Source organism: Citrus sinensis, chromosome 2, assembly GCF_022201045.2.
Source record: "Citrus sinensis cultivar Valencia sweet orange chromosome 2, DVS_A1.0, whole genome shotgun sequence".
Classification (NCBI taxonomy): domain Eukaryota; kingdom Viridiplantae; phylum Streptophyta; class Magnoliopsida; order Sapindales; family Rutaceae; genus Citrus; species Citrus sinensis.
Window position 1 is genome coordinate 4457624 of NC_068557.1, and position 16797 is coordinate 4474420.

The 16797-nt window shown below is 36.5% G+C and overlaps 4 protein-coding genes across 4 annotated transcripts; 1 reads left to right on the forward strand and 3 right to left on the reverse strand.

The window, feature by feature from the left end:
- Positions 1–628: 628 nt before the first annotated feature.
- LOC102621929 (G2/mitotic-specific cyclin S13-7) lies at positions 629–3215 on the reverse strand. The gene is made up of 7 exons (XM_006470447.4): positions 2927–3215; positions 2481–2578; positions 2197–2391; positions 1966–2091; positions 1462–1872; positions 1178–1359; positions 629–1078 (listed from the first exon to the last, which is right to left on the reverse strand). The coding sequence occupies exons 1-7, from the start codon at positions 2964–2966 to the stop codon at positions 943–945; spliced, it is 1188 nt and encodes a 395-aa protein (XP_006470510.2). The 5' UTR covers positions 2967–3215; the 3' UTR covers positions 629–942.
- A 1102-nt stretch (positions 3216–4317) lies between these two features.
- Positions 4318–5983, reverse strand: LOC102621257 (F-box/kelch-repeat protein At5g26960). The gene has a single exon (XM_052435556.1). It carries the CDS (start codon positions 5777–5779, stop codon positions 4532–4534), a length of 1248 nt encoding a protein of 415 aa, XP_052291516.1. The 5' UTR covers positions 5780–5983; the 3' UTR covers positions 4318–4531.
- A 1515-nt stretch (positions 5984–7498) lies between these two features.
- On the forward strand, positions 7499–14031 carry LOC102620687 (uncharacterized). The gene is made up of 13 exons (XM_006470442.4): positions 7499–7761; positions 7861–7956; positions 8040–8117; positions 10400–10480; positions 10561–10780; positions 10853–10911; positions 11991–12040; positions 12133–12220; positions 12316–12561; positions 12670–12762; positions 12931–13035; positions 13223–13339; positions 13661–14031. Exons 1-13 carry the CDS (start codon positions 7696–7698, stop codon positions 13730–13732), a joined length of 1371 nt encoding a protein of 456 aa, XP_006470505.2. The 5' UTR covers positions 7499–7695; the 3' UTR covers positions 13733–14031.
- Positions 14032–14132: 101 nt separating this feature from the next.
- Positions 14133–15546, reverse strand: LOC102620974 (feruloyl CoA ortho-hydroxylase F6H1-3). The gene is made up of 2 exons (XM_006470443.4): positions 14918–15546; positions 14133–14815 (listed from the first exon to the last, which is right to left on the reverse strand). The coding sequence occupies exons 1-2, from the start codon at positions 15418–15420 to the stop codon at positions 14251–14253; spliced, it is 1068 nt and encodes a 355-aa protein (XP_006470506.2). The 5' UTR covers positions 15421–15546; the 3' UTR covers positions 14133–14250.
- Between the last annotated feature and the right edge of the window lie 1251 nt (positions 15547–16797).

Consider the following 16797-nt stretch of genomic DNA (forward strand, 5'->3'; position numbering starts at 1 on the left):
CTATGTTTCTTTCTTATGTATCTACAAAGATTGAATTGTTTATTTTCTATGTCTGCATATTGAAATGCAGTACAGCAATGCCACCCCCTCCCTAACCATTTCTCATTGCTGTCTATGTATTTTGCAGTTCTTTCAATAGTATAAAATGATTTCTCAAATGTAAACAATTCAGGTAACTATTCCTCAATATCTAACAATAGAATATTTAGAAGGAAAAATATAATAAATAGTGAGAAACAACTGTAAGGCCTCGGAGTTGTGATTAGGGATTCAACTGGAAATGTCATGGCTGATGCTATCAATATTTCAAAGTTTTATGGGGATGTAGCATATGCAAAAGCCGATGCTCTGCAAGCTGGGGTTTACCGGTGGGTAAAAACGCAGGTCTAGCTTCATTAATTATTGAAACTGCTTCTCAAATGGTGGCTGATTTATTGGATCATGGTAAACATTGAAGTTCAACATATCCCAAGATCTTATAATGCAATTGCCCACTCTTTAGCTAAGTTAGTTTTAGATCATTATTTTGAAATTGTTGTTTGGTTGGGTTCATTTCCAACAGAAATCATGAATGTATTCATTTTGTTGAATAAATTAAAGTTACACTTTAAAAAAAAAAGGAAAAATATAAAAAAGAAAACACATCATCATGTTTAGAAACATGTTATGTATCATCATCACATCCAAATTACACACAATCATGTCCAAAATAAACCCCCACTGATAAATGAGGCAGTAACAGAATATACACAATCATATCCTGATAAACCCCATTGATAATGAGGCAAGAACAAAATAAGTTCTTAAGATAAAAGACTTTTGGCTGGCTTAAGAAGAGCCATAGCACCACAATCCAAACTGGAGAATTTCTTGTACAGTGCCTTGAGCTTACTTTCCGCAGCTGCAGAGTGAAATTTATTGAGGCAAGAACAAAATAAGTTCTTAAGATAAAAGACTTTTGGCTGGCTTAAGAAGAGACACAGCACCACAATCCAAACTGGAGAATTTTTTGTACACTGCCTTGAGCTTACTTTCCGCAGCTGCAGAGTGAAATTTAACCAACAGCTTGGCGCAATTCCTATTAGCAGGACAAGAAAAACTCAACTAACAGAAATGTACAAAAACCAAAATATCAGAATCATAAACAAGTATCAATTTGAGGGGAAAAAAATATTACCTTAGCTGATCTTCAGAGTAACCTGTGTGGTGCTTTAATGTTTCAGTCCAGAAAGGGTTCTTATTAAGGGTGCATCTCGCAGCATATACAGCTGATGCCGCTATCATCGAAGGACAGTACAGAACTATTGTGGGATACTGCATTAGTCCAAGTTCAGCAAGGAAAAAAACCATGTTTTCCATCTGCATTTTTATTATTGTCGTTATTAAAGTAGTTAATAACATTAAAATCTTTAAAAAGTTTCAAGCAAAGTAATGCAAAATAATGAAAAGCCAGAATCATACCTCCTTATCAGATGTAACAGACGCCTTGATATATCGAACCAGAAAAACATAGGGTGTAGGAACAGTTAAATGCCATTCCAACTTTCGCAAGATTGCTTTTTCCGCGGCCAGGACTTGTTCTCTGAGATAGGCACTGTCTGATATGCGTACAAAGTCATTAACTTCTGGCGCCCAAATCTCCTCATACTTGCATGCAATGAGCATTGCGCTGATGCCGACTAACTGAAGTTCCTTCCGCTGAATAGTCTCCTTTGAAAGGAAACGATCAACGATATGAACGGTAAGATAGAGGGTTTCTGGCATTAGTTCAAATTTTCGATGAACTTCAGTTAACCAGTCCACCAGAATTGATCTCATTTTTGCATTAATTTCTGGTTGTGCATCCATGTAGTCGTGTACTCGTCCCTCATCCTACCAATCAACAACAAATTCGCATCACTGTATCCGAAAAATTACGAGTGAGCCAGAGACAAATTAAAGAAAAGTTAGAGAAAAGATCATTACTTCTGTGAGCTTGTAGAACTTGTAAATATCATCAACATATTCGACAACTGCCAGTTCATTATCAATATCAGTTACATCAATGTCTGATATTAGGTCCTTGGGCTTGTTGATGAGTCCACAAGCAGCCTGCAGGGGTTGTTGTAGATGAAATTCAAGCACTCAGGCACGGGGCAAAAATCGACAAATCAAATAACCAAATTGCAAACACCAACAATTGTAATCCAAATTTACCTTGCTTCGAGCAGTGAGGACTGAAGTGAAGGACTTGTTAGGTTCCTTCCTTGAAATTTTTCTGTTAACAGGTTTGCTCTCGTCGCTTTCATCATCAGAGCTTATTACAATGACGCTCTCAGGTTTCTTCGGCTTGTCAATTACCTTGCTTTTTTCTTTCCCCACGGCAGCATTTACAACTTCAGTGATTGATTTCTACAAATGCCAAGTAGGAGTCATGAATTGATAAACAAAATTGAGGAGGCAGACACGTAGAGAAAGAGAAAGAGATTTCTATCCGATACCTTTCCCTGAGGGGCTCCTTCAGTCACAAAATTACCAATATCTTGAAGAACTCTTCTGCCTCTTCCGTCTGCTAATACATTCTTCTGCTTCACTTCGCCTGAAAGATTTGCAAGAAGAAAACTTACACTTCAATTAAACAAAATTTATATCAAACTAGTAATACGACTGAATAACAAAAAGGCCCAGAAAAGCCAACCAAATGAACCCTAACCCATGAGCCAGAAATGTTAAAGTCTCAATGAACACAAAAGAGCACAAAGGTTCGCTGACGCCAAAGAGAGAATTTTTACATATAAATTTCAAAGCATAGTCTATCCCATTTGCATATAAATTTCAAAATTCCCAAATAAACCCACAACCATACACAAAAAGATCATGAAAAATAACAAGACGTTAAAAAGATCCCAAATAAATCAAATGTTCAACGATGAAAGAAAAAGGGTACCTTTGAGTTGATTCTGAGGAAGAACAGCTCTTGAAGCCATTTCTGGTTCTTGGGTTTGGCTAAAGACACCTCCAATGCTAGCAAATAGTGACGAGAAAAACTCTTGGAGACGGCTACTACTACTACGCGTCTCTAGATCTCCCTCTGCAAATTCTTGGGTCGCCACCCTCTTTCTTGCTTTCTTTCTATGAGTTGCTGATTAAAAGACCAAAGAATTCTCTGCAAATTCTTTTCTCTTTCTTGTTTGCTTTGTGTGAGTGAGTGGAAATCAGAGAAACGCTCTGTTTGATTCCTTTTCAAGGAAGCCCGAAGCTCCAACGGTCAAATTTTTCATATAAGGGAATACTTACCGTTGGATTTATTAAAATGATCTAACGGCTATCATCTCGCTTTATTGTTTTGGAATTTTCTAGCCGTTAGAGGTGCGGGCCTTTCGGGTCCATGGGCCGCGGGCTGTTGTTGAAAGCCTGCAAGAGGGCCGCTGCCGCTTAATGCGATGGAATGAAACGATGGGTTGAGTCACCCAATAATGTTTTCATTTTATTAAAATTACCAAAAGAGACAAACAAAACAAAGGAGTAGTTCAACAGCATGCATACACAACATCATCATCCTCCCACAGTTACTGGAAAAAGGCATAAACGTCACAGAAAGTATGTAATTGGCTTATTTAACCCTAAATTAATTGAAGTCCCACTAGTTTTTATTAGTTTATTAAGGGCAATCAGACGATGTAATCAACAAAACAAATGAGGCAAGAGGTAGAGTTTTCTTTCTAATTTCTATATAATAAAAATATAAAGGTTGGATAACTATAGATGTCCACTTCTGTTTGATTAATACTGTAATTTAAAAGTTACATAATTAAAGTATTTAATAAATATTTATTATTATAGTTTTGAAGTTAAGTTGATTGGATGAAAAATCAATAATATTTTTATAATTTTCTTTAATTTTATTATTTAAAAACAACATTTACTATACATTACTAATTCTTTTTCATAATTTTTTAAAGCCCCAACACTTTCAATACGAACAGAACCAACAGGACAAATGATTTGCCCCCACCATTCTAAAAAAAACTCAAAAACATTTTCCCATGTTATGTGGCAGGATGATATCTCTACGGATATTAATTGAAGTAAATTTCCGAGCTGTATCAATGAACATCTAGATTGAATATATTTGGGTTTCCAATATACCTCAACTATTTTTAGGAGTTTGTTTCCTTGATTTTCATGTTGGACTTTGCAGGTGCTTATCTATGTCGGGCAAAGGGCTTTGTAAATTATATTGTATACAATATTAAAAAGGCCTATCCAACATTTTTAATAAATAAAAGAATTATTATTTTAGAAAATAAACAAATAATTTAGGGGTTGATTAAAGTCTAAAACTTAAATCCTTCCATTTTTCATTAAAAAAAAGAAAATGAAATGTGGTTGCTTGAAGTTGAAGCCAGTCAATGTGGGTTACATGCCCAAGATGACGCTTTTTGCTTTCCTGAAATAAATAAACACGTTAGGACAATCATCTTTGTCTGCTACCCAAACTACATATACACAAACCACAACACAACAGTAACCTCTCTCTCTCATCTCTTACTCAGCATTCCAAGTTCACACAAGTGGCGCGTGGTATATACTCCGGCAGATCCGGACCGCAGCTCCAGTCTCCGGCCACCGTGTCGTAAATCCAAACAAACCTTTCGTCGCTTGCCCTCAAGACTCTCCCGTTCTTCATTAAAGCCAACATCACCTTGTTTCCGACACCCACCAGACTGAACTTGATGGACCCGTCTAGCCTCACCGGCTGCGCCAGCTGCGGCGTCTTCATCCTACTCCACTCGCCAAACCCTCCGTGTCTCCGACGCGCGTCGAATCTCCAGAACGACATCTCAACCGCATGACTCGTGAGAACATAAATAAACCCCACAGCTGCACACGCGGCTATAACGCATCCTCCGCCGGGAACCGCGCGGCTTCTCAACCAGACACGCGCCCCCGCGTCGTACAAATCCATCGAGCTCATGTACATCTGCGCATCCGCCGCTCCCGTGGGAGGCCCGTCGATCTTCAACCCGCCAATCACGTAGAAGACTCCGTCCGCCGACGCGCCTGTGCAGCCGTAACGGAGCCTGGGGGCGCGGGAGACCACGCGCCATTTGTTGCTGTCCGGGTCGTACTCGTCGACCGTGGCGGCCGCACACAGAGAGCCGCCGGCGATGTAAATCTTACCGGAGACGACGGCGCAAGCGAACTTTTTTCTCGGCGCGAGCATACGCGAGAGTGAAATGATACTGTCGGTCCAAATATCGTAACGAAGGGTCGCGTATCGGCCGATAACGAAGATTCTTGGTCCTATAGAAGCGAGTCGCGACTGGGGCAAGTATTCGTACAAGTTGCCAAGAAAAACGTAATCGGTCGGGACATAAATCCTCGTGTTCCAAGCAAAAATGGTGTAGTCAAGGGGCTCGAAGGTGAGAGTGGAGGCAATGAAGCCGGAAGCGGAGGGGGTGAGGGCGTAAACGGTGTTGTGGAGGCGATTCTGGTGGCGGCGGAGGTTGAAGAAAGAGGGGGAGTGGAGAAGGCGGGACCAGCGGCGGCAGACGAAGCAGAGTGTCGAGAGTGAATCAGATGGAACTCTTACGAAGCACTCTAAAAGAAGATCGTCCGGCAGAGACGACAGCGTAGTACTGCTGGTGGTTAGTGATTGAGATTGACAGTGGTGGTGAAGATGATGATTTCTTGTCGCAGAAGCTCTAATAGATGATTTACAATTACCGTCGTGTGGATTTGGGAAGCAAGATTTCATCAGCCATGAGAAGTGGCGTGAGTTGCAGCTCTCTGACATGTTCCAAGGAGAATCTAGAGATAGGTAGCAGTGCTTCTGACTTCTGAGTAAAAACTACTCTATCATCAACTATGAAGAAGAAGAAGAAGAACAAAAAAGTTAAAATGTGAATAATAAGATTCTTTTTTTTTTCTTCGGCCCCCTTTTCAACGACATGTGCAAGTGGACTTCGTCTGTAATATTTATTTTCACGGAATTAACGGATTAACATCTCTCCCATCTGAGCTCTCCTCCATTTTTTTAAGATATGCCTTTTAATAATAGTTTAATTTTCCATGGGATTTAATTCCTTAATTTTTTTTATTTATTAATCACTAATCACTAATCACTCATGTCTATTTTTATTTAGAAAGTGATTAGATTACGAGATTTGACTTTGATCAATTGTATAATACAAGTAGAGTCTCTCTAGAAATATTTTAAGTGGGGATGGCAAAAAAATTCAATTTTAATAATAAGGTTGTCCTCCACTAAATCTTGTTCAATAATTATGTATATAATCTCTTTAAACTTATAGGAATATTAATCAGATTTACTCATTAATAGAAATCAATCTCAAACTGAATTTGTAAATAAAATCGCGTCCAATTCTTTCTTCTTCTTCTTCTTTTTTTCATTACAGGTTAGTCTTCCAAGGATATTGCAATTAATTTGGTTTGGTTTGGGTTCAGTTTGGACTTTTCATAAATGGGCTAAGCTAATTTTGCTTTAAGCGATGCTACTATCACCACCCCTCTATGTTCATAGCTCTATTCTTAATTAAATTTATATTAACGAGCAAAAATAAATATAATTAAAATTGAATATAAATTCTTTTTATTATTAACTCTTCACACCCCACCAATTACTGTACTAGAGTTCTTTTAAAAGAATATATATATATATATATATATATATATAACGCACCATTGAAGCTCAAATCAAGATCTAAACCCTAAAAAAGTAGTTATTTATCAAACAATGGAGTTAGACTCTAACTTCTATTGGAAATCTTTCTTATTTTGGCCTTAATTTTTTATTTTTTCTCAGATAAAAATTTTGCAAAACTTGATGATGAACATTCAATAAATTTGATAAATGTTTTATTTTAATTTTTCTAAAAAACTTTGATAGTTAACCACTTAAATTGGTCTGTTTTGCACTTCAAAATCATTTTGAATTGGGGGAAAAAGTTCCTATATTAGACCTGAAATAAGGAGTTTATGAAGTGGGAGCATAGCCAAAAAAAGAAAATACCAAGATTGATTTAATTAATTAATTTATGTACTTGTATGTAATTTTATCTATGTAAAAAGCAATCAATGCAAAGTGCTTTTTATAAGAATATTGAAGGGGGATTGATAGGTCTTTCTTTGGGCGTTTCATAGTTGGGCTTAAATCTTAATTCAGTTATAAAATGCGTGTAAATTTCTTTTTTAATAAATTTTGATGGATCTCCTATCGATCTTTTTAAAGTATTATTTAAATTCTTTAAATTCTTTCTAATATTAAAAAAATACTTATTTTACTTATATTTTATTAAAAAAAATTTATTTTTATTATCATTTCGTAACAAAGAGATTGCCCCACTTACATTATAAACGTATAAAGACTTTTTCACAGGACTAATGGCCGATTGGTTAAAATGCGTTTAAGGTTGACGGAAGGCAATTTTGTCCTTGCACATAATATAAAGATTAAAAACTGAAAATGAAAGGGCCCTTTGCATACAAATTCTCATATAAATAAAAGCCTAGGAGTAGAAAGCAGAAAGGAGAGTTACTGTTGAGTCAGAAGATTGAAAACTGATTGCGTATCACTCAGGATTACGGCCTCAACCTCAACCATTTGATATATATAACGAAATAATTAAGTAATTAATTTTTTTAAAAAAAAGAAAGAAAGATTCAGATTCAGAGAGAAGAAAAAAAGGGGGGATGGATTTCCAAGTGGTGGTGTTGGCTGGTGGCACTTCAAAGAAATTAGTTCCGCTGGTGTCTAAGGTCTCTCACTCAAAATCTCTTCTCCTCCATTCTCCCTCTTTTTAATTTGCTTTTGCTTTACAAAATCCTTTTTTTTTTTTTGTTTGGTTTTGATTGCAGGAGGTGCCAAAAGCCCTACTTCCGGTGGCCAATCGACCGGTTCTCTCATACGTGTTGGAGCAATTAGAGCTCAGCAATATTAAGGATCTTATAGTTGTACGTTTTGTTTCTCCCTTTGGTTTTTAGCTTTTTGTTTTGTGTTTTTGCTTATCAGTGCTAATGGTATTGGTGGCTTTTAGGTTGTTGAAGGGGCAGATGCCGCTCTCCGTGTTGGTGGTTGGATTTCAGCAGCTTATGTTGATCGTCTACATGTCGAGGTTGGTTTTTTAACCTTTCCCTTAATCAATTTTTTTTTTTTTTTGTGGTTGTAAGAAGATTTAATTGAATGTTGTTAGTATCTCATCATTAGTCCAGGACTGTGGTAGTTATCACTTATTAGGTCTTAGTTTTGTATAAAATTCTTGGTTTCATGGTGTTGGTGGTTTCTGAGGCATTCCACTTACTTGTTTGCATTATCACCCCAATTTAGAGGATGAGATTGTCTTGAATTCTTTTCTGAGGGCTTTTGTGTGATAAGCATTTTGATCTTTTAAGCTAACTCTTGGTTTAACTGGTAGACTAATGCGTAGAGGGGAAAAATCATAGTATTGCTAATCTCACATTGATAGTGCTATCTTTCCCCTGCAGTTGGTTCTTACTATATGAAATCGAATACCCTAATTAACTACTATCAATTTTTGATATCCACAAGGCATCTTGGAAACTGCAACCAAATCCCTTTTATGTTGCGCTATTTCTTAATTTGGTTGTCCAGCGCAAATTTATTGAGAGTGTCCGCAGCCTTCATCATAAAGGTCCCTGAGAGTCAAAAGCAATTTCAACCTCTAAACTGTGTGGCAATTATTAACAGTTCAGTTCTTATTAGTTTATGTGAGAAGCAATAATCGATAATGTCTTAAATGTCAGTAACTATGACATGGCTTGTGGCACCTTGATGTGATGATAATGAAGACTTGAAGCTTCAATGATAAAAGGCAGGGGTCTAAAGAGTTTGAGGCATGGCTTTTGTGTGAGATTGTGTCTGTTTTCATATATGGGCATATTGGTGTCCTTTTAATTTTATTTTTGTTGTTTTTTTTCATGTAATTTTGTGCTTCATTGCAAGAAATATAATCAAGTAGGCTATCCCCTTGTTAAGGAATTAGTGGCCTTTTGTAGCTGTGTCAAACTCATCAATTATGTAATTTTCTTTGTATACTCCCAATAACTTTAAAGTTTATATATAATTTGATGAATATTGTTTCAGTGTTGTTAATAATCATCTGCTTCCCCACTTCTCTTTTTCAACTGTATTTCAAATGAAGCTTTCAAAGTTATGTGTATATATATCTCACCCAAATGAATGAGAAGATTGGAATAGATAGGGTTTTGTACTTCCTAGATGTCCTGTGGAAAATGAAATCTTTTGACTCTCTGCTGGTTTTGATTAATCCTAGACGTGATTAACTTCAACGGCCTTCAACAGGAGTAGGACGTTCCACTAAGGGTACATATCAACCCTCTTGCTTTAACTCGTCTGTCGAAAAACGCATGCTTGGAATAATTATTCTGTTACTTGTTTTCATTAGAGAATCAATTTCATACAATGATTGGGCTGATAATATCCATGCAAGAGTTCCTATCACTTATGTCTGGCATTCAAGTTATGGGGTGTAAGTGGAAGGTGATAACAAGGTTCCTGACCGGATTGGAAATCAATAGAATTGTGTTTGGGAATAGTAGAGTCCACTGGACTATAATTCATGCAGCAGGAACTTAATCACTGCTAGCTCTTATCTTTTAGGCTTGTGTTGCACAATAGTCAAGACCAGTTGAATTATCATCAAAGTAATGAAACTATAACCTCCCTTTGGGACAAAGGAGATTAAGGGCTGAGAGATAATCAGTCGTTGAAAAAAATTTGCATTATTTTAAACGTTGACTACTGATGAGTTGTGAAGAGTCACTCTGTGTTAAACTCACAATTAGTTTAATAGAAGGCTTTTTCTCGCAGAAGAAAGTGCGGGCTATTTTCTGTTATTTTTTGGAGTCCCTTTTCAATTCTCTATCTCTAGAAAGTTCTGGAGCTTCAGGGATACACTGTTAGAGTTCAGGTGATGTGCATTCTGTTCTGGAAGTTCAGTCTTCAATTTGTGTCAGTCTGTGCAATTATGCAACATTTGTCTCTTTAGCTGATTTCTTGAATATACATACAAGTTATCTGTGTTTTATCCTAAAAATTTCTGCTAGGAAATAATCTACTTTTTTAATATCATTGCGAAGCCTTTGAGCTTTTCACCCACTTTAAAGTTTCTTGGAACCCAAGGTAACACATTCACAGATGTGCCTGAATTTGATATAGTGTTAAATCACAAGACTTATTTGTATTTTAGTCGTCTTATTAGTCCTTTATGTTTTGAACCTACCAAGTCTTCTCTGCGTAAAGTCTGGAATCTTGAATTTTATTTTTACAAGGTGTTGGGGCCTTATATCAACTTAAGAACTAATTTGTATTATCCGTCTAATACGATATATACATAATATATCTGAAATCTTGCAGGTTGCTACAGTCCCTGAGGATGTTGGAACTGCTGGTGCGCTCCGGGCTATTGCTCATCACTTGACTGCAAAAGATGTTTTGGTGAGCACTGACATCCTTAGTGGTCTTTGAGTTGCAGAAATGTGTTTATTTATTCCCATTGGTACACAATGTGCCTGCAGGTTGTGAGTGGTGATCTTGTTTCTGATGTTCCGCCGGGTGCAGTTACGGCTGCTCATAGACGACATGACGCTGTGGTGACTGCAATGATTTGCTCTGTTCCTGTTAGCGGCCTATCGGAGGCAGGATCGTCTGGTGCAAAAGACAAAACCAAGAAACCCGGGCGCTACAACATTATAGGAATGGACCCCACAAAGCAATTTCTGTTACACATAGCTACAGGTTCAATATTTGAATTTTAATTCTAATAATATTAGAATTCGTCCTTATTTTTGAATTGGTAAATTTTGATAGGGGCTGAACTTGAGAAAGATACTCGAATTCGAAAGAGCATTCTCCGTGCTGTTGGGCAGGTGAAAGATTTCCATCTGCCTCTTATCTTAATTGCATTTTGTTAATATGGTATCTAGTCTTGTTGAGCTGTGATGTTCGCATAGCACGGTGTACTCTCACATCTCTCGTTATCAAGCTATATAAAACATTCTTGAGTGCTCAGGATGAAATATCACTTTTACACCATTTGACAAAACTCTAGATTTGGGGGATATTTGCATTTCAGTCCCCAATGTTTTTTAAAGTGCCACTTATGTGCCTCTGTCTAGTGTATTACGGCTGACTTCATTATGCTGTTAACAATACATCAGAAATGCCATTTTGCCCTTGAGCTTAGCAATAGTTGAAAACAGCATTTAAAATATTTTCTTTTGGAGACATTACCTAAAAGAGTTAGTTTGAGCAACAGAGTCAAAATACCCTCAAGATCAAATGCTTATATATATATATATATACACACACACAGAGTAAATGAAAATGTGGCACAAACAATGTCAGTAGCTTTTCATTTGAATGGTAATGCCTCTTGGGGTGCTACAAGAGATTTGAGGTTTGATTCCTGGTCACATTGGGGCAGAAAGAGGGGTTTGGTTTATATTAATCTAATATTTAAAGAAAAAAAAGCCTAAAAGTAAATGTCACAGAAAAGTTAACTGTCATTTTGTCAATTTATAGGTCCAGGGATAAGATGATGTTTCTGATGTTATGTTAACTTGCACAGTGAAGTTCACAGGTCAAGGGACCACTGCCACTTTGCCTATGTGCCCATTTTGTGAAACCTATGGTTTTTTGTCAATAAATCAAGGAGATGTACATATCCCTAGTTAGTGATACCATTCAAACCTTTCTCTGCACTGTCTATATTTAAGAATGTTGTAACTCCTTGACTGAGTTTCTATCCAGTATGCATTCCAGTCCCTACAATTATTGCAGTAGTCAATGATTTCTATTTTCTACCCTCGTAACTTTTTCGTTGAAAGAAACTAAATTATCTTAAAATTACATCTTTCTAAGTTAAATGTCCATCAAACTACTGTTAAGTTGACTAGATCAACTTGTTTCTTTTAACTAATGTTCTTATTTTCATATATTCTTGTAGATGGATATTCGAGCTGATTTAATGGATGCCCATATGTACGCATTCAATAGGTCTGTCTCTTTGCTCTTCTGCTTCCAAGTTATCTTTTAAATACGTTCTTATATGTGCTTCTTTCTTATTTTTCTCTTTGCATCCCTCCCAGATCTGTTCTGCAAGAGGTTCTAGATCAGAAGGATAAATTTCAAAGCTTAAAACAGGATGTTCTACCTTATCTTGTTCGGAGCCAGCTGGTTAGTTTGATAATTCCTGCATATTCATTGTTGTTGGAAACATCTTTTCCCCCTCTCTCATATCTGTGATCTGTTTCATGATTCATACGCATTAGAAATCAGAGATATTGATAAATGGTGCACCACAAGGACAGCAAGCAAAAGAAAATGGAAATGACAAAGTTAGCTACCGAATCCTTGCTAATGCATCTACTCCAAGCTTTCATGAACTCTATGCATTGGGTCCTAATGGCTCTGCTCCTGTCCGAAGAACCCATAAATGCTGTGTTTACATTGCCAGCAACAGCAAGTACTGTGTGCGGTTAAATTCCATTCAAGCATTTATGGACATCAATCGGGATGTGAGTTCAGACAGCATATCAACATATCTAATACGTTTTTACTTAATTTTACCCTGATGTACTTCTGCTTGATTCAGTAGTGCTTATTTTCATTTTTTAATGTGTCAGGTCATAGGTGAGGCAAACCATCTGTCAGGTTATAACTTCTCTGCTCAGAATAACATTATTCATCCTTCGGCAGAGCTTGGATCTAAAACTACTGTAAGTTCAAGTCTATGCTAATACAAATTTTTCCAGTTGAAAACTAGTCCGCACTCCAGATAATTGCTAATTTGCTACCAGTAACCAGTCTACGTATATTTTGTGGTTTACTAAGGCTGTTATTGTTGCACTTCCCTGGACACTCAGCAATTGGCTTGATAATTGTAGGTGGGACCACATTGTATGCTGGGGGAGGGTTCACAAATGGGTGACAAATGTAGTGTAAAACGATCTGTAATTGGCCGCCACTGCCGGATAGGTTCAAATGTAAAGGTATGGTGATTTCTTATTTGTTGACTTCAGAAAAGTTTAATTTGGACTGGATGACAAATTGCTGTCGGTAAAACTGTGTGGTCAAATTACATAGCTATTTTTGTTTTCTGAAGTTGAAAAGAAAGCTAATATGTGGGCTAAGATAATTATCTTTATTTTAACCTTTAGTTCTTTCATGTGTATGCAGGTTGTTAATTCAGTTGTGATGAATCATGTTACCATTGGAGATGGTTGTTCAATCCAAGGTTCTGTGATTTGCAGCAATGCACAGCTCCAAGAGCGTGTTGCACTGAAAGATTGTCAAGTACTCTTTCTCTCTACCTCTGTATTTTTGTCTCTGTCAAGTAATGAATATTTGTGACTTAAAACTGACTCTAAATTTTTCTAGCTGTCCATTTATCATAATCCATTGGTTTAGGGTGTAATGTTAATTGAAGTCAGGACGGCATGTTTCATTTGGCAACTTAACAACTCTGTAAACCTTGGATTGCAATAGATGAATGCTTTGGAGTCTATGGCTCAGTTAAAATTAAAATTCTTTGTAACAGTAGGTTGACCTTATATAAATATCGATAGACTTAATACACTTCTGGTTGATAAACTATGATGTTACCCTCCTCCGCAGGTTGGACAAGGTTATGTGGTTTCTGCAGGCTGTGAGTACAAGGGAGAGTCCTTGGCCAGAAAAGAGAAATGAATACCAATGTCAATGAGTCATGTTATTCTTGCAGCATGTTTTATCATTTTTGTTTTTCGGTTAACTGCTGGCGGTTTCATACATGGCAAGGCAAGAGAAATGCGGATCCTAGATAGTGTCATTCTGGCTTTCTGTTGAGTTATTGTAACTAAATTGTTGCGTTGCTTGTATCTGATCGAGGTTATTCCATGTATTCTAGTGACACAGACGACGAGATTTGTAGAATACCAATTTTGTCATCTCCTCACAGAAAGATGTTCAAATTTATTAAGAACTGAAAATGAAGCATTTTTCTTGCAGCAAGTGTTTCTTCTTCTCCAGTCATTTCTCCTGGTGAAAGATTGTCTCGTTCTATTTTCTATCAATAGTGATGTATCTTATAACTCTGTAATCATGTTGATGGCCAGAAACGAGACTTTTATTTTGAATTAAGGGATATGATTATTACAATGAAAAGAAACTGGAATTTCATGCATGGAAAGAAGGCTACTCACATCCCTATCGTTATTATTTTCCCATCATATTCTTGCATAGTCAATGGTCTTCTTCCCATCATGGGGTTTACTGAAGTAGAAGTTGAAGTAATCTGAGAAAACAAGTTGCTTGTATATTGGTATCTCTCCACTTTCTGGCAAAGGACCGAAAACGGCATCAGGTGCAGGGTTCACAAAGATGGGAACTGAAACCCTGTTCTTGATTTTATTGGCAACAACTCGATGCTCGATACTTTTGTATTTATCATTGCTTATTATCTGCAGCACATCACCAATGTTAATCACAAGGGCCCCTTTGATTGGAGGGACGTGGATCCAGGTGTCATCCTCTATCCCTCTCACGTAAAGCCCACCAATATCATCTTGAAGAAGAACAGTAATGGTTGATATATCGGAGTGAGGTCCTACTCCAGCTGTGAGTTGTGGGTTTGGACACTTTGGGTAGTAGTTGAGGTTGATTCTTGGCGAACCCATTAGAGTATGTTGTGTGTCTCTGTCAAAATCCTTCACATTGAGTCCTTTCAATAGCACCTGTAATAGATTCTTTATGACAATTTCAGCCTTTTTCATGTATTCTAGCACTTCATCCCTACAAGCAAGCCAATAGCTCTCAATCGTTATTATATAACAGCAGTTACATAGAATTTCTTCAGAACAGAAAGTAAAAAAAAAAATTCCAAAAATTACATACTTGCAAACTGGTGGCCATAGAGCAGAAGCCTGATCATTTCCAGGGATGTACTGGAAGCTCAGGTAATCTCTCCATTCCAAAGCCACCTCGGCCTGAGGAGAAAAGCTTGTTGCTAAGAACACAGTTTCAGATGGCGAAGCTCCTTTGTAATACTTGCTCCTTTGCTCATTTGGCAACCCAAAGAAACTATGAGCTGCGTCCGTGATATTTTCAAGAACCTGTAGAGGAATTCCATGATTGATTATTTGAAAGAAACCCCACTTACCTGATGCTTCGCAGATTGATTTGATGACCTCAGGATCATCCCAATTTGAGACATCGATGATGAGAATTGAGTCTTGAGAAACTACTTTGGTCAAGTCGAATCTTTGCTGAGGAGGTAGAATATATCTCTCGGGAACTTTTTGAATGCCTGAATCAACTAGACCCGTTATTCCATTGCCTCTATTTACTACAAAATCGGTGACATCATCAAATGAGTTCGGAATTGTTGAAGAAGACATTACTGCGCCTATGCAGATACGATAACTGCGAGTTCGGTCGCTTGTCAGATATTCTTTTTTGTAGTGGTTGGTGCCTGATCTCGGACGTAGGGATGGTAAAACCCCGGGCCGGGTCCAGGTATCGCAATGACCGGACCTGATCCGGATGCATATATGTCGGGGTCAGGTTGTGTCGAGCTTTAATATGAGTATCCGGGTTTTATAATTTTTTAATATTATGTGTATTTTTTATTTTTTGGTAATTTTATAAGTTTTAAATTTATTTTAATAAAATTTGACATGAAAATATGAACTTTAAATGTTTAAAATTTTATATATATGTAATAAATGAAACAAATAAATATAAATATTTAAAATAATATTTTTTATAATATTTTTAATAAAATTCGGGTTTCAAATTTATCAAGTGATGCTTAAGACCAGCCCGACTTCAATACCCGGCCCAAAACGCCTGGGTACGGTCCGGGTCTGGACCGAACGGATATTTTTACCACCCCTACTCAGACGTTTCATCCCTTTCGCCGAGTTATATTAAAATTTTAAATTAATAAATTACACCAAAAGGATCAAATTAGTCTATAACAAATTAATAATATACCATAAGTTACGTCGGGTTCAAAATAAGAAAACTAATATTCGACCATAGGTTATGTTGGGTTCAATATAATGGCTAACAACGTAAACATAATATTAAAGAGAATAGAAAGGAGTATAGATAGGATATTAAAATTAAGTTTTCATTTTATTTTTTTGTTGATGTGATATTCATTCATTCGATTTTAAAATAATAATTCTATAAAATATAAAAATTATTATTTAATAGATGAGTGATACATCGAATCCAATAGATAATAATTCTTTAAGCAAATGCTGAGTTACAATTATTGTAACTTAGAGGCTCCCAATTCTTTATATTATTTTATAAAAATTAATTCCATATAAGTATACGCTACACATTCTTTATAACCTAAAAAATTAAAAAAAAAAAACTTAAACTCACTGGGATCAAAAGATCTAATAAAAAATGAGTCTAACATAATTTACCCAGCTTAATTATTATTATAAGTGAGTCACATTTTAATTGAAAAATAAAATCATTGTAAGCTCTGAACCAATAAAATAATAAAAGATAAAATTAAAATTATAAAAAAAAATATTAGAGCATCACTAAAAGACTTTTCAAATGAAACTTTACTTCTCATACGAGAAGCTACGTGAGTATGACAAAACTTTAGAGGCTGTATAATATTAAGGTCTTAACCTTGTGTGGAATTGGGGCATTCGATTTTAGAGGCAGAGGTCGATAGCCTTTGCATACCGCGTATGATGGAAACTAGAGATCATACCCCGATTGTGCACACTGCTTTGATAAATTCG

Excerpts from the sequence above, each read along its gene's own strand:
- LOC102621257 (XM_052435556.1), bottom strand. The coding sequence starts at position 5,779 with ATGTCAGAGAGCTGCAACTCACGCCACTTCTCATGGCTGATGAAATCT.
- LOC102620974 (XM_006470443.4), bottom strand. The coding sequence starts at position 15,420 with ATGTCTTCTTCAACAATTCCGAACTCATTTGATGATGTCACCGATTTT. Across the intron at positions 14,816-14,917 it reads CTATGGCCACCAGTTTGCAA|GGATGAAGTGCTAGAATACA; the intron begins GTATGTAATTTT and ends GCTTGCTTGTAG.
- LOC102621929 (XM_006470447.4), bottom strand. The coding sequence starts at position 2,966 with ATGGCTTCAAGAGCTGTTCTTCCTCAGAATCAACTCAAAG. Across the intron at positions 2,092-2,196 it reads TCCTCACTGCTCGAAGCAAG|GCTGCTTGTGGACTCATCAA; the intron begins GTAAATTTGGAT and ends CAACCCCTGCAG. Across the intron at positions 1,360-1,461 it reads CTGTTACATCTGATAAGGAG|ATGGAAAACATGGTTTTTTT; the intron begins GTATGATTCTGG and ends ATAAAAATGCAG.
- LOC102620687 (XM_006470442.4), top strand. The coding sequence starts at position 7,696 with ATGGATTTCCAAGTGGTGGTGTTGGCTGGTGGCACTTCAAAGAAATTA. Across the intron at positions 10,912-11,990 it reads TTCTCCGTGCTGTTGGGCAG|ATGGATATTCGAGCTGATTT; the intron begins GTGAAAGATTTC and ends ATATTCTTGTAG. Across the intron at positions 13,036-13,222 it reads GGATAGGTTCAAATGTAAAG|GTTGTTAATTCAGTTGTGAT; the intron begins GTATGGTGATTT and ends ATGTGTATGCAG.